Source organism: Sinocyclocheilus anshuiensis, unplaced genomic scaffold, assembly GCF_001515605.1.
Source record: "Sinocyclocheilus anshuiensis isolate Anshui unplaced genomic scaffold, SAMN03320099.WGS_v1.1 scaffold392, whole genome shotgun sequence".
In the NCBI taxonomy this organism is placed as follows: domain Eukaryota; kingdom Metazoa; phylum Chordata; class Actinopteri; order Cypriniformes; family Cyprinidae; genus Sinocyclocheilus; species Sinocyclocheilus anshuiensis.
The window spans coordinates 2,108,017-2,125,982 of record NW_015557091.1 but is presented as its reverse complement, the minus strand read 5'-3'; the positions used below and the strand labels follow the sequence as shown (position 1 = coordinate 2,125,982).

General features: G+C 34.9%; 1 protein-coding gene across 3 annotated transcripts in view; it reads right to left on the bottom strand.

Moving 5' to 3' along the window:
• LOC107677248 (arf-GAP with GTPase, ANK repeat and PH domain-containing protein 3) overlaps positions 1–17,966 on the bottom strand; it is a 180,975-nt gene that overhangs the window by 17,731 nt on the left and 145,278 nt on the right. For 2 of the 3 annotated variants that reach the window (XM_016472074.1, XM_016472073.1), the window contains exons 13-16: positions 15,553–15,714; positions 3,843–3,997; positions 3,649–3,739; positions 2,665–2,887 (exon numbers count right to left, since the gene is read on the bottom strand). In XM_016472074.1, the coding sequence (XP_016327560.1) occupies positions 2,665–2,887; positions 3,649–3,739; positions 3,843–3,997; positions 15,553–15,714 (631 nt within the window). Of the gene's footprint in view, positions 1–2,664; positions 2,888–3,648; positions 3,740–3,842; positions 3,998–5,079; positions 5,178–15,552; positions 15,715–17,966 lie in introns of all 3 variants that reach the window. The other variant, XM_016472072.1, reaches the window with a different exon arrangement.

Here is a 17,966-nt window from a genome sequence, read left to right as displayed (position 1 = left end):
TACATTCTCCTTTCACATACATATATTTTTGCTTTCACATACTTACATTCTCCTTTCACATGCATACATTTCTATGTGGCCTCGTCCCTTGAGCGAGTTGTGATTGAGGTCGCGGGCTCAGCCTCAGTCGAGTTGCCAGATACACGCATTATAAGCGTCTATGGATTTTTTTTTCCAGGAGTGTCTATTTACACTAAGTGCAAATAGCCCACCTTGTTGATAGAGGCTATTTACAGTAGCTCCACCCACAAATGTGTTATAGGGATAGTCAACACTTTAAAACACGGCACTTAATCGTCAGCTGCAGTGGTGTAGATGGTAAAGCGCGCACCGTGGTCTTTTTGACGCGACCGACCCGGGTTCGAATCCGCCTTTTACCAAACTTTTTTTCTTCCTTTTCAAATCTCATATCACATCAGAAACGCATTTATTTTCAATAAAAATGAAGGAAACAATCAAAAAGTTGAAGATAAAGTATCGGGTAGGGTTAGGGAGGGCTTTAATGTCCCAATAAGGTGGCATCCATTTGTGTGAGAGTAGAAATGTATGCATGTGTAAGGAGAATGTAAGTGTGTGAAAGCAAAAATATATGTATGTGAAAGGAGAATGTAAGTGTGTGAGAGTGCCAGAATGAATTATGGCTTGTACAGCCCCTCATATATATACATATACAAAAATAAATTCATAATATCATAAAGTCATCATACTGGTTATTGGCTATAGCGTAAAACTAGATTTTGAAAATCTGAGTGGCGCTGGTCACCATTGTGATAGAGTATTGTAGGTGGTTGCCAGGGTGTTGCTATGCAGTTGCTAAGGTGTTCTGAGTGTTTTTATTTTGTTGCTATGTGGTTGCTAAGGAGTTTTAGATGGCTGCCAGGTGGTTTTCCATTCTCATATCTCAATAATATTGTAGTCTCTCGACATGGCCTCCTTCGGTTTAAAACTGTGGGATTTCTCTGACCTGTTTAATCATGCACTAAGCAAAAATCATTCATAAATCATCCATGCACTAGGCAAAGTTCAGTCACTGTAAAGTAAGAGCAGAACTTTCCTCAACAAGCCACACCCTTTTAGGCATCATTCACATCTGTAACATAAACATGCATGATGAATTATGTGCTAGATACTGCCATTCCAACAGCATGTCTCAGCCTGATCTAACAGATAAAGGCACAAGACAGAGTTCAGCAGGGTTACAATAAATCCTGCATTATGATGCACTAGACCAAAGCACAGGCCAGGCGGTGTGAAGGTGTCTGACGGGATTCATACCCTCAGGAGTGACTGATGTGATGACTCTGAGTGATGGATAGCTGTCAGAGCCATCGAGAGCTCTCAGTTCAGCCCCAAGGGGTGAGCGGTTTGGGACTGTAATAGTGTCCTTAATTGCCACCAAAAACACTCTTTTCTCCAGGTCATTAGACAGATTGGGAATGTGAGCGAGTGTGTCAGGCTTAAAGGGGGGAAACACCTCGAGACATCGACTGGAAGCGGAGCAGGTGAGCAGCTCCAGAAAATGGTCTATGGACCATATTATCTCCTGAAACATCTCATCTTCTTCAAACAACACTAATGGAACGATGACTGGGTGAAGACTCTGACACAATCCAGTCATTGATCATTTAACTGACACTGGATGTAATGCTCATTGAATATGCTTTCACATCCTGAACAAAGAGCCCAATCTTCAAATACTACACTTCACTTTCTTAAATACTTACAGCCACCATGTTTAATGTCTGACTATGCAAAACAAAGCTTTCTTTGAGCGTTTAATTCATAAAACATTTATAGAACATGATTAAGAAGTCCAAACATTATTCAAATTGACTACAAATTGTGATTGTTCTGATAAAAATGCCAATTTATAATGCAATTTAAAAAAAAGCTCCAGGTTTACTGTGCTTGTTTTAGAGCTGCACAATTTAGCCAAAAATTATATTATATTATATTACATTATTCTAAAACAATAATAATAATAATGGTTATTATCATCATTATTACTATTAATTAAAAAAATTAAACAAAATAAGAGATTACTATTTTAATTCTTCACTGTAATTTTTTTTTGTAATAATAACAAAAATAATTTTACACCAATACTAATATTTATGATTGTCGTAATTCATTTTTGAATGTTAAACCATCAAGATTTTATTCTGGCGGAAATATGCAGGAAGCCTTTAAAGCTTCTATTTTGTTGACAATAAGCACTTATTGCATTATCAAATGCACGTTATAAGTGACCCAAACTCACAAACAGATGCAGAGATAGAGTTCATGTGGAGCAGCATTTACAGTATTGTAAACCCAGCCGCTTTGAGACACTGAAAACACCAGATCATGAACTGCTCACGTGTAAAACAACACAGTGCCACGTTTCACTCTGAAACATGTAGTGCATACATCTAATCAAATTGCAGCCTTTGAATTTTGTTTTTAAACTTGTGCAAAATAGAAAGGAAAGTTGCTAGTAAACTGGATGGAAACTTGGCTAATAACACAAAAACAAAAATAATTAGATTTTATTAGTTAACAAAACTATTCTAAACATTATTTCAATTCATAGGGGCTGGGAGAAAAGGATCTTGTCATGATGATTTTTTGACTTAAAATCTTGTTTTCAAGGCTACCAGCTAATGCTGTGGACAGGTGACTCACCTGGTGCTGTCCACCCCAGGTTTGATGTATCCTTCCACACAGCCCTCCCATACGCTGTTGGCCATGGCGTTCCCGATGGCCGTCATCACCATGCTGAGCTCCACAGGCCAGTCATCCAGGTCCAGAGACCGTACGCGGGACAGATGGGTGCCCAGGTTCCTGTGCATCCCGGAGCACTCGATACAGATCAGAGCGCCAAGGTTCAGACTGGCCCAGTCCGGATCTGAGAGACAATTACATTTCAGTTCTCCATACCAATATTACATTTGATGCAATTCAAACTCTGATATGCTAATTCGCGTGTGGTCTGAGGGGTCATTCTCAGCAATGACTATGCCATAAACCATTAGTATTCCAAGTGTAAAAATGTGGAAGAAACTATCCAACAAAAAAATAGAAAGAATTGTCTGAAAATGTTTATATAATTTATAAATGTATTTTTTAAACTTATTTTTATTATTTTAAAATGTGTGAAACTACCCCAAAAAGTGTCTAAAAACTTATTTTTATTAAATTATTAAAGTTATTTAATATTAATTTTAAATTGTATGTTATTTTTTAATTATGTTTTATTATTTTAATGTGAGTAAAACTACTCAACAAAACTAGAACAATTATTTTTATTTAATTACTCAAATGAATTTTAATTTAAGTTTTTATTTTAATTACTTTAATATTATTTGTATTATTTTAATGTGGGAGAAACTACCCAACAAAAACAGAAAAAATGTCTTAAAAGTTATTTTTTACTAAATTATCTAAGTTAATTGAATTATTTTTAAATTATTTTAATGTGGGTGAAACTACCCAACAAAAAAATTATTAAAATTATTTTAATTGAATTGTACATTATTTTTATTATTTTAAAGTACTTTATCACATTATACCTCATGACACTATACAGCAAAGGAAAATACAAAATGTCTAATAAAATGAATCTAGCTTCATGTCCAGAAATGGGTGCCGTCACAATGTTTTACTCACTGGGGGCGTCACAGTCTGCACAGAAGCTGTTTCCCCTCATGTTCCTGATGGACTGGATGACCACTGCATCACTCTGGCTTCCTAATCGAGACTATGTGGCATAATAATTCAGATGTCACAGTTTGAACAGAGCAGAAGGATACATAAGGCATATTAACCTATTTCCACAGTATCTAAACATAATATCATCTTACCTTGTTCTTGCTGCTCTCACAGGACTGTAGACTGGCAAATATCTGGCTCTCAATGGCCTGAACCCAGAGTTCTCTCTCCTCATACGTGGACACCTCAAAGTGCCACATCTGACCCGTCAGGGACACAATGATGAACTCAAATGACTCCTCTTGCTCTGAAACACACCAAACGTGAGATGAGTTTGGACACAAAGTGATTGTTCAATTTGGTAAAGAGTATGTCTGATACTGACAGATTTAAAAATGAAAAAATATGACAAAATAATAATCAAATTATTAAAAAAAAAAGAATGAAATTGCAGATTAAAGAAAGAAAAACATAAATGCCATTATTTCCAAGTTCGAGATCATCTTCACTAAAGGCTGAAAATACAAACATTTAAATGGCCAATATCCAAGGTGCATTATGGGTATCTGCGATTAGTGTCAGTTTCTGTTGTTCATCAGCATCGTAAAATCCAAGTGATTAAAAAGGTAAATACATCCATTAGAGTACTTATCTCATTACCAGTGAAGACTCATTATTATTGCAGCTGCCTAAATAGAATATAATGTGGGTTAATCATTCTGGTCACAGTAATTTCCACATCGCAAAAACACACGCGAGGTACTGCAACGTTTCTACCGAGCTCAAATGAGGGGCGAGAGGTGAAAAACAGACCATCATTTCTGCAATTTGCTCAATATTCAGTTCAAAACCATGATTACTTTTGATATGTATGGGACGATGATTACACACATGAGTATTACGGACGATGAAGCTGCATGAGGCCATAATAAGTTCACAGACTCAATCACTGCAGTTGTTCTACAGAAAAAAAGGCTGTTTATTAGTATTAAAAACGCACAACATAACACCGTTTATTGACGCCCACTGTAAATGATCATTAGTACATTACTGAGGTCTCATGTTTAGAGAAATTATCATGAATTATTAAGGTCATGTGCCAACCCCAGTTTTTTTTTTTTGGTAAATTTCTCCTCTACATTGTGAGATTTTTTTTTTTTAAATATACATATATTTAACAGGGTTAGCAAGGATAATATAATATCATATAATATAATATAATATAATATAATATCATATAATATAATATAATGATTATTAGCACATTAATAAGGTCCAATTTTTTCAATATTTACTTAACAGGGAAATAATATAAATAATATAAAATATAATATAATAATGATCATTAGCACACTATTTAGGTCTCATTTTTAGAAAACTGTCAATGGCCTGAACCCAGAGTTCTCTCTCCTCATACGTGGACACCTCAAAGTGCCACATCTGACCCGTCAGGGACACAATGATGAACTCAAATGACTCCTCTTGCTCTGAAACACACCAAACGTGAGATGAGTTTGGACACAAAGTGATTGTTCAATTTGGTAAAGAGTATGTCTGATACTGACAGATTTAAAAATGAAAAAATATGACAAAATAATAATCAAATTATTAAAAAAAAAAGAATGAAATTGCAGATTAAAGAAAGAAAAACATAAATGCCATTATTTCCAAGTTCGAGATCATCTTCACTAAAGGCTGAAAATACAAACATTTAAATGGCCAATATCCAAGGTGCATTATGGGTATCTGCGATTAGTGTCAGTTTCTGTTGTTCATCAGCATCGTAAAATCCAAGTGATTAAAAAGGTAAATACATCCATTAGAGTACTTATCTCATTACCAGTGAAGACTCATTATTATTGCAGCTGCCTAAATAGAATATAATGTGGGTTAATCATTCTGGTCACAGTAATTTCCACATCGCAAAAACACACGCGAGGTACTGCAACGTTTCTACCGAGCTCAAATGAGGGGCGAGAGGTGAAAAACAGACCATCATTTCTGCAATTTGCTCAATATTCAGTTCAAAACCATGATTACTTTTGATATGTATGGGACGATGATTACACACATGAGTATTACGGACGATGAAGCTGCATGAGGCCATAATAAGTTCACAGACTCAATCACTGCAGTTGTTCTACAGAAAAAAAGGCTGTTTATTAGTATTAAAAACGCACAACATAACACCGTTTATTGACGCCCACTGTAAATGATCATTAGTACATTACTGAGGTCTCATGTTTAGAGAAATTATCATGAATTATTAAGGTCATGTGCCAACCCCAGTTTTTTTTTTTTGGTAAATTTCTCCTCTACATTGTGAGATTTTTTTTTTTTAAATATACATATATTTAACAGGGTTAGCAAGGATAATATAATATCATATAATATAATATAATATAATATAATATCATATAATATAATATAATGATTATTAGCACATTAATAAGGTCCAATTTTTTCAATATTTACTTAACAGGGAAATAATATAAATAATATAAAATATAATATAATAATGATCATTAGCACACTATTTAGGTCTCATTTTTAGAAAACTGATCATGAATTATCAAGGAATTATGAAATAATATATAAAAATATAATAAAAAAGAATATGAATATAAACCTTTCACTAACTAGCATAAACTATATCATATAAACTCATTTATATTCATATTATTCCTTTTATATTATTATTTAATGCATTTAATGCTGACTTTTTGGATTTTACAAATTAAAGCTACTTTATCATGTTTATCATGAATTATCAAGGAATTATGAAATAATATATAAAAATATAATAAAAAAGAATATGAATATAAACCTTTCACTAACTATTATAAACTATATAATATAAACTAATTTATATTATTATTTAATGCATTTAATGCCAACTTTTTGGATTTTACAAATGAAAGCTACTTTATCATGTTTATTTGGAACTTAATGGATATAAAACCAAAGGATAAGTTTATTCATAACAAATGAAGATTAATTGGTACATTGTAGAAACAAAACTTTAAAGTCTCTACCAGATGACACATTTCTGCCATCACTCTAATAAAAACTACACGCATAACTTTAAATTCAGATGAAATGTTGAGCGTGGTTTATCTTGAATGTAAAGCATATAAATCTGTATCTCCTCTCATCTCCGATCCATAATCTGCATATGATGACCCAAACACATGCATATCATTGGCAAAGACTCCCGTTCCCTTCAGCGGAGCGCATGGCCTCAAGCGAACGGCAACAATCCAATTAGTTTGACACCCTCCTCAATTATCCGATTTATTCACGGGACTTGACTCCAGGTCAGAGATCAATACAGAGCCAGCAGCTTTGTGTCTAAATCAAGGACTAAAGGGTGAAGGTCTGTCGCCCCAGTTGATCTCTCTGCTTTGTTTACATTTCATGCTTCTTTTTGCTGGAAATCAACCACAAATGTAAGACGGGATGCACAATACACATGGATAAATATGTTGCACAAAGGTCGATGGAACTACTTTAGTAGTATTTTCCAGAATGTGGTCAAAATAAGGCAACACATTTCATTTTTAGCAAAAATGAAAGCAAAAGTAAATATTTACTTTTGATTTTAGTAATAAGTAGATTGTGCAAATGGCACATATTTTGTATTTTAGTATCACAGAAGGGAATATATTGTATTTGGACATGGTCGTGATATAATTTCTCACCTGCTATTATGAACAGCAACACAATTATCTGGCATTGCACTGTCCAGTGATTATACACCTCTGCATCTGAACACAGACAATTATTCTGTTGGCTGGCCATCTGATAAATTTGCCATTACAACAGGTAATTTCAATATGGAATTATTAAAAAAAAAAACTGTGTTTCTGATGTCAGCAACTTGAAACCACAGAGAAAAAAAGCTAAGCAACATTCATTTTGTGCATTAATTGTTAAACAGCATACAAAATAACAGTAATTGTTATTTCGGTAATATTTCTTTGAATACAAAGGAGAGACCAAATTTATTGCTAAATTTATAGAGCTGCCTACTTAGAATTTGAATGCACTTATAATGCACCAAAATGCTGTCTCACGGGTTTTGAAACGCATTCTATACCTCTCTGCTCACAAAATACAGTGGTGATAATATAGTAATTCACATCCAATTTAACAGCAGTTCATTGCAATTAAAAGAAAATCATTTGACCTTTAAAAAAAGAAAAAAGAAAAATAGACTAATGAACAAATCCAAATGTTAGGCTTCATTAAGGTTTTGGAGTGGCCAAGTCAAAGTCCAGACTTAAATCCGATTGAGATGCTGCGGCATGACCTTAAACAGTCCATTCATGCTGGAAAACCCGCCAATGTGTCTGAATGAAAACAATTCTGCAAAGAAGAGTGGGCCAAAATTCCTGTGAAAGACTCATTGCCATTTATCGCAAATGCTTGATTGCAGTTGTTGCTGCAAAGGGTGGCACAACCAGTTATTAGATTTAGGGGGCAATTACTTTTTCACGTAGTGCCAGGCAGGTTTGGACAGCTTTTTTCCCTTAATAAATGAAATCATAATTTCAAAACTGCAGTTTGTATTTACTCAGGTTATCTTTGTGTAATATTAAAATTTGTTTGATGATCTGAATCTTTTAAGTGTGACAAATATGCAAACAATTAAAAAAACAGGAAGGGGGCAAAAACTTTTTCACACCACTGTATACATATGTTACAGTTTTTCACTAAAAGCAAATAAAAGTACAAAAGCCATTAAATCATTAACTCATTAGCTGCGTTTCCATTACCCTTCAAATTGCGTAAATTGAAATTGCGAATTGAAAATACGCCTAATAGAAACGCGTTAATTTTGCAAAAACGCCCATATATCACAAAAAAGTTTTTCCGCTCGCATGAGGTGGTTTTTCAGGCAATTTGAAAAAGACATATTTCGCAAAACTGCAATGGAAACGTTTTTTTTTTCGCATTACCAGGTCACATGGCGTACGTAAAAAGTCATATGATCATTCTTCAATGTACTATAACCTCCAAGAAACACTTCATATGTGGCTGCTCTCAAGTATAAGGAGCTTTCCCTGCCATTAATGCTTAGACTATTTACACTGCACATGTCTGCGGAGGGTTACGGCTCCGAAACGGCCACCGGAGCTGGTCGCGGCCACTCTAGTCAACGCTTGTGTTACCAGTCACGCCACGGCACGTCCCAGAAGCTAGATACACACATACGCCTCCTTCGATTAAATATAATGGCTAGTGAAGCCAAAATCCATCAAAATCCCATCAAAATCCGTTGCCATGACTTATCGTGAGAGGAAAAAATTACGCTTTAGTTGCATAACATGGGTTAATGGAAATGCCGTCATTTCGCAATACTTTTTATCGACATTTATAAAATATCGCCAAAGTTTTGCGTAAATCTGTAATGGAAACATGCCTATTGTGAAACTAGACATATACTAACAAAACCAGACAAAAGTTTGAACTCTTGACTGAATTTATAGTAGCATTATCTTAAAATGCATGTGATCCAAAGGCTTGTGATATTTAATTTGGTAAAAAATAAAATAAAATAAAAATACTTCAAATTTGTTTCTTTTTTTTTTAAATACTTAATTTTTTACATTTTTAATTTGGAGGAAAAACATGTCAACAACTGTGTCAAAACTCTTTAAAAGAATCCCAGGATGCACTGCAGCTGGTTGAGTGAATGTCCAGAATAATCAGAATCTAGACAAAGCAGCTCAAATATAAGAGAGTTTTAATTTGTTTAACATTCGTTGGTTGTTCCCATACTTTCATAAGCATTATTTCATAGTACTGATGACTTTCTCTTATTCTAAAATAAGAAAAATGTCCCAAACATATGAGTGTAGTGAAGGTCTGAGAAAATAAAAGTGAAAATGCACTGCATTAAAGTAAAAAAGAAAGCATTTTATCTAAAAAAAAAAAAACTACCCAAAGACTCTGAGGTTTGTTAATATAAAATGTGCAATAACACAAGCTCCCAATCAGCCACTGGTGCTCAGAAATTAGCAGTAATGAGACGGAGCAGCGCAGGTTCTGCCTGACTACATCCAGTTAAAATCCAATCTGAAAGACTGGAGGCAAAGAGGGCAGAAACAACTTACCTTAATTAATACGCTACAATAAAAGAAAGATAACAACATCTAAAAGCACAGTCTTTCTCTACTCCTCTCCTCCTGGCCCTTGCGATCTTTCATTCATGTTTCTATTCATACCGCAGTCACATTCAGACACAAATTATTTCAGCTTATACGCTACTGTTCAAAAGCTTGGGGTTGGAAAGATTTTTTTAAATATTTTTGAATGCTCGGATCCTCACCAAGGCTTCATTTATTTGATTAAAAATACAGTAAAAACAGTAATATTGCGAAATATTATTATAATTTAAAATAGCGGTTTTCTATTTGAATATATGTTAAAATGTAATTTATTCCTGTGATGCACAGCTGAATTTTCAGCATCATTACTCCAGTCTTCAGTGTCACATGATCCTTCAGAAATCATTCTAATATGCTGATTTGCTGCCCAAGAAACATTTCTGATTATTATCAATGTTGAAAACAGTTGTGCTGCTTAATATTTTTGTGGAAACCTTGAAAAATGTCTTCAGGATTCTTTAATGAATAGAACGTTCAAAAGAACTGCATTTATTTGAAATAGAAATCTTTGCTGTCACTTTTGATCAATTTAATGCATCCTTGCTTAAAAACAGTATTAATTTCTTTCAAAAAAGAAGGGTGGGACTTGATTGCACCCATCAGGAATAAAGCATTTTTTTCTTTTGAATAATATGTACTGAAAAATCACGCACAATAAGACCAGTAACCTTTATTGAAACACTAAACAGGGTCGATTTTGATCTTTAAGGTGAGATCTACTTCAGCAACATGAATACACAAAAAATCTAAGCAAATTAGCACAGAGAGTGAGAACGAAGGAGAGGAAAAGGAATTGCCAACATTTGCTCAAGTGCATCCCATCTAATGAAAGCAGATGATTCTAGTCCAAACGCCCTCTGGGTCAGACGCCTGCTCCAGTACCACATCTGGACCTGCCAGTGTGACCCGATTGCTATTCTGTCAGAGCATGCGGCCACGCGACCACAAATCCATCAAATCAGCCGCAAGGGGTTTAAGTCAAGGTGTGTGTGTGTGTGTGTGTGTGTTGCTTTACGAACTCCAATAGGTGACAATCTTGAATCTAACACATGTGCTCTAGTACACGAAACAGTCTGGGCCTATAGAGATGCTAGCTGGTGTCTAAGAATTAACGGGCAGCTGGGAGGAACCAGACCTAATATTGCAACAATAAAAACACATCATACATTTTATACATTATTATTATTATTATTATTATTATTATATACACACAAACATCATTCTGACTTTGTATTTGGTTCAATTGAAATAAATGAGTGCACGCTAATGCTATAGTGTGTTTTTCATCACAGGCTTTTTCTGACTTGTTTTTTTGACAAAATATACGACAATTATTTTATTTATATTATTGTTATTATTTTATATACATTTATATTCATTTTTAATGTATATATCTTACTAGTATTATTAATACTAATTAAAATTATATATATGTACAACAACAACACATAAAATATACATTTAAATAATATATTAGGTTTTCTATTTGAATATATGTTAAAATGTAATTTATTCCTGTGATGCACAGCTGAATTTTCAGCATCATTACTCCAGTCTTCAGTGTCACATGATCCTTCAGAAATCATTCTAATATGCTGATTTGCTGCCCAAGAAACATTTCTGATTATTATCAATGTTGAAAACAGTTGTGCTGCTTAATATTTTTGTGGAAACCTTGAAAAATGTCTTCAGGATTCTTTAATGAATAGAACGTTCAAAAGAACTGCATTTATTTGAAATAGAAATCTTTGCTGTCACTTTTGATCAATTTAATGCATCCTTGCTTAAAAACAGTATTAATTTCTTTCAAAAAAGAAGGGTGGGACTTGATTGCACCCATCAGGAATAAAGCATTTTTTTCTTTTGAATAATATGTACTGAAAAATCACGCACAATAAGACCAGTAACCTTTATTGAAACACTAAACAGGGTCGATTTTGATCTTTAAGGTGAGATCTACTTCAGCAACATGAATACACAAAAAATCTAAGCAAATTAGCACAGAGAGTGAGAACGAAGGAGAGGAAAAGGAATTGCCAACATTTGCTCAAGTGCATCCCATCTAATGAAAGCAGATGATTCTAGTCCAAACGCCCTCTGGGTCAGACGCCTGCTCCAGTACCACATCTGGACCTGCCAGTGTGACCCGATTGCTATTCTGTCAGAGCATGCGGCCACGCGACCACAAATCCATCAAATCAGCCGCAAGGGGTTTAAGTCAAGGTGTGTGTGTGTGTGTGTGTGTGTTGCTTTACGAACTCCAATAGGTGACAATCTTGAATCTAACACATGTGCTCTAGTACACGAAACAGTCTGGGCCTATAGAGATGCTAGCTGGTGTCTAAGAATTAACGGGCAGCTGGGAGGAACCAGACCTGCCTGTGCCATCTGTAAATGTCAGCGGCGGCGTTTGCTCATTTTACACATCATTAAAGGCAATATTCCTAACCTGTATTAGAGCAATCAGCACGCGCCCATTACTGACACAGGCCTGGGGGGATACGGGCCAAACACTGAGGAGGCGAGAACGCACTCACCGTCTCCATCAGACACACACACACACACACACACACACACACACACACACACACAGTGTAAACAATAACACCCTTCACACACACACGACACTTCAGACAATGAACTGAAGGTAAATGCAGACATAAACACTCCCCAACAATCATCTGATGTACACGAATTTACAAATATATACATGCAGTCACATTTATCTTCTTTAAAAGGTCTAACAGAGACACAGGGCTTCAAGGAAACAACACCACCGGTCCAAAAACACATGAAGCTTCATTTGCTGCTGCCTGAAACCGGGCAAGTGTATTTATCAGCCTGAAGGATCAAAACAAGTAATGCCACCTGGACATCATTACAACAGTATAAAAACGATATATATAGATTTCGAAGTAAAAAAAAAAAAGATAGGACTACATTACTTTGTATTTAGGGCAAAGATGAATCAAGAAGCTGATTAGGCCTTAATTTGTTATTATCAGAGATCGTTCAATATTGCTTTTTTATATACTGATTATTTATATGTTCAGATGTCTGATAATCGATAGGCAGAGCCAATATAAATTGTTTTAAATTGTTTTAAATTGTTTATTGTTTTATTTTCTGCCACAATAATAACTAAATGCTCATTAGACTACAAAAATAAAAACATAATTAAAATAAATTGATGAAATATTTAACATTTAAATACATTAATACATTAGATAATTAAAATGTAAAAATGTATTTAAAATGTAATGTTTAAATATATAAATGCCAAAAATAACAATAATAATTAGATTAGATGAATATATTTAATATTTAAATACATTAAAATGTAATAATAATTTTTTAATTTATATAAAAACAAACAATAATAATAATTATTATTATTAGATTAAATATTTTATATTTAAATATTATTTAAATTTTTTAATATTAATAATTTAATAATTACATTTAAATGTAATAGTAGTAATAGCTGTTACTAGTAGTGGTAATTTGTATATATTTAAAAATGCAATAATCATCACAACTACTACTAGTAATAATACCTATTATTATATTTAAATGTAATTATTTAATTACTACATTTTATTATATTTAAATATGTTAAGCTAATGCTTATTTAAAATGTTGAGTAATTATCCAAATGTACATCATTTGTAATCCACATTTTTAAAACTACGCTACAACACATTCAGTTCAGTCCAATTTAATATTACTTTTTATTTTCTTTGCTATTTAAGAAGAAAAGCAAGTGTGTAATGAGTATGCAGCTTTATGTAAACTACATATAAAGAATAAATAGATCTGTAGAAACTGCATGCTTCCTATAGAAGACTACAGAAAGCCTAGATTAATCAAGCTCCGGAATTGCAGAGCAGATCTCTTTCCTGTACAGGAGAGAAGATAAAGGTATGGTCGCAAAGAAAGGCATTAAAGCTCCTGTCAGTTGACTCACTAGGTACCCTGGATCATCTTTTAAACACCTGAGATCATTATACCGCCGCACATTCAGCGGGATTGAAGGAGATGCTCCACTGAAGCTGTTCAAATGGAGACACTCTGCATGTACAGGAATTAAAGACCTGTTTTCTGTTGGAGTAAACTCAAACTCAGGGTCTAAACAGTTTAAATGGTCAAGGCCTGCTTGAATCAAAAGGACCGATTCAAAAGATTCAGCACTGAAATGAACTGATTAGCTAAAAAGAATCAGACATCTCAGCAAGCACACTTTTCCCTCTAACAATTCATTTAGTTGTCTAAGCATGTCTTAATTGTGAATGTTCACGTAAAACCATAAGCTGCCCGAGACCATTTGTGAATCAGCGCTGTAAAAATCTTCCAGACACTTCCCAGAGACGTTCGCTCATAAAGCCAAGCACGGAAAAGTTGCCTCACCTTCTTCGAGAGCGACAGCACATTTGATTTATGATGCTTCACAACAGCTAAAATTCGATTTCTGCCAGCATTCGCCGCTTTTGATTGCACCGTAAATGAGATAAACTGATAGCAATTTATTCAAGGATCCAAGCACCCCCCTCCACCCCTCCCATCTCTCCCACTCCTCTGCCTTCAGCAGATACAGCTTGCTCCATGTGAGTGATTCTCATACTTAAGCAATATGTCTGTATTCTGCATGCACTCACCAGAACAGACAAGCACACACTAATAGAACCTTTCAGGCAAAAAACGACGTTCATGATGGAAGTTCGTAGGAAATTGCGTACGCACACACATTCAGCTGCTGTTATTCTGCCAGATGACCAAGCCAAGCTTAAGAAAATCAGAGGTTAGCCCTCGTATTCTTGAGGAACTGTCTGCGTAATGAGACAGAATGAGCGCTAAGAACGTCTTTAACTCCTGCTGCAATGGGAAATGACCACGTTTGTGATCCCTTGAGCTTGTAATGTCATCCATACACATTTAAAACGAATAAAACAGTCACAATAGTGGCGCTGGATCATTTGAGGCGATTTCAGCTCATGTAAAAACACAGTTAAACTTGTTCCTGGTCGCAGCTAAAACGGACGTGATCCAGAAGAGCATGATGAGGGGAAAAGCTATGAAAATGCTTTTTCAAACCATAAATGTTGACAGAATCTGTCTTTAGAGCACCTACAGACATGTATTTATCATTTAATGCTCGATTATGGTCTTTTTGTGACTTCAAAGATGTACACTGGCTCTAGGTGGATTTATAAAATGGTTATCCAAAAAAAAAAATTTTTTTTTAGGAAGTGTCTGTGTCAACGTCATTGATGGACAGCGTCCATCTAGTTGATGGATTTGGCCTATTGGCAACAAAACAGCCTGAGGGAAGCGCTATTGTTTCCTCAATAACAACCAATTAGGAGACTGTATTTGTCATTGGGATGGGCAATAAAACTCAAGTGGTCTTCTCTGTTGCATGTGGCACAGAACAATGGATCAAATGGAAGCATTTACTAATTCAGAAAGAGATTAATTTATTTTATTAGCCACAAGCCAATTGGCTTATTTTTTTTTGACAGCATTTTGCCACTAAGACGAGCCTACAACTGCTGAAACAGTTATTGATGCCCAAAAACTACTGGTGTTTGTGTTGATTTGTTACCAATGGGACAGTGAGATACAAGCGATATGGTACATGGTCATTTTTTGTACGAATAACACAAACTCGTACAGTTTTGCGTCCCTTTACCTTCATTCCCTGCAGAAAGGCCGTCTGGTTTGGTGATGCCTGTGCTCTTTTTCCTTCTGTGTTTCTTGCGGTTGGCATGAGGTGATGGTGGAGGCTCAAGTTTGGGACTGGTGGTGCTGCTCATGGCAGGGGCGGAGCTGAGAGGATCTGCCATCCCATTGGCTGAAGGAAGAAAAACAGACATGAAGTTAAACCAATACTAGAGTACCTGATTATCTGAAATCCTTACAGTCTGAGTCAAATTCTACAAACATTTTTACTACTTTTTTTTTTTAGATTTCTTATTTTATTAAACTTTATATAAACTATGTATTTTATTGCACATATTAAACAAATATAAAACAATAATAATAATAATAATAATACATATTTGTTTATAAATACTATTTTTGTAATTTTATACACTGTATATATACTGTATATATATATATATATATATATATATATATATATATGTGATTTTCATTATATATATATATTAACATTATATATTATTTCATTATATATTTTATTATTAACTATTATACACACACACACACACACACACACACACACACACACACACACACACACACACACACACACACACACACACACACACACACACACACACACACACACACACACACACACACACACACACACACACACACACACACACACACACACACACACACACACACACACACACACACACACACACACACACACACACACACACACACAAAACAATAATATAAAAACCAAAAAATGTTGGCTTCCTAGCAAAACTGAGATACTAATTTGTTTGAAAACACAGCTGATCACATATTATGTTATTAAACATCTCATAAACAGGTTACTGCTCGACTGAGGATTTTTCCTTAATTTTGGACCCTGGTTACCCGCTTCCACCACATTTGACAAGACAAGTGAAGATCCACAACCACTGAAGAAAACAAGAGCTGGACCACACCTCCGTTTCACTTCTATTAGCTTGACGAGAAGGGGACGTGCACGTGAGTAACAAATGATGATTTGCTGTTGCCCGAGGACCAACGCTGTAATGGGAGACGCCACACGAGCACAAGAGAGGTTGGGTTGGGTGTAAGGTGATTTTATAGAAGCGATATTAACCTGCCGTCCCACGCTAGTCTGTTTCTGTGATGCGGTAAGAAAAGGGGGTGCCAGTAGGGAAGCCACGGTCATCTTTCTGAGCTTCATGACACTTCGACATCATTTTTGGGCGCCCTCGGGACACTATTACCCACAACCCCCGACCAGCCCAGGGGCAGAAGGGCCTGGCAAAGTGGACCCCATATTGTTAGCGGCCCTCAGAAACACACATGTGGGAAGCCTCCTCCATTGTCTTGGCATCAAAAGCTCATTGTAGCGTTGCAAACTCCATTCATCTCCACAGGCCTGGGGTGTATAAGAGTGTGTGCGCGTGCAAATGTGTGTGTGTGTGCGACGTCGCTCGGGTCTGGGAGTGTCTGAAACCCACGGAGCCAAATAACGCATATTCTAATGGCACCAACAACCATTAGCCTGTGTAGAACATTAGGCGTAATTTGGGGGTTTACCTTGAGGGATCGCGAGGCTAGCATGCTCTTTAAAGAGAGAGAGATGGAGGCTGTGCAGGGGGTACAGGAGGATAAACTACAGCCACCCGATCCGCCGTAGGCACCGACGACTTTAGCGTGTAGCTAATGCTACCTTTAACACTTCGGTTTCCCTGTGACAATTCCGTACGGTGACGGTTTTATTTGGCGAACCGATGAAATTTGTTGTTTTATTGATAAGATGCAGTTAATAATTATGATTGAGGCATTTAATAAGAACAGCTTGGTAATTAATAAATGATGAAGCGGAGGATTATTCAAATGCACTGTGGGATTTGAGCTTAATTACACATGGCAAGAGACAAATTAGAGGGTTTAACAATTAGCCTCGTTACACAATTACAGTAATTCTCAATCAATATTGTTGCTATATCTTTATCAAAGACACGCAAGAAACATTCGTCCTAATGATAATGTCACTGGTATCTGGATATTATGTAAATTTAGTTTTTTTTTAAATCAAATGTCAAGACAAATCAAATCAATTTCAAATAAAAAAATCTAATCAATTTTATACACTTTTCACTTTAACTAATTAATTGTAAATGATTAACTAGTGAATTTTAAGTAAATATAAATACATTTTCTTACAAAATACAAACACACAAAATATATAATTATATTAAATGTATTAAATATTAAATTATATAATTCTAATAAAATAATATAACAAAATTGTTGGTTGTATCTTTGGTACTAATTTCACTTTTTTTTTTTCATTAATTAAATATACTACCAACAATTATTTTATAGTATTTTATTTTATTATATTTTTAATGTTTTTTTATATAAATGCTATAAATATAAATATAA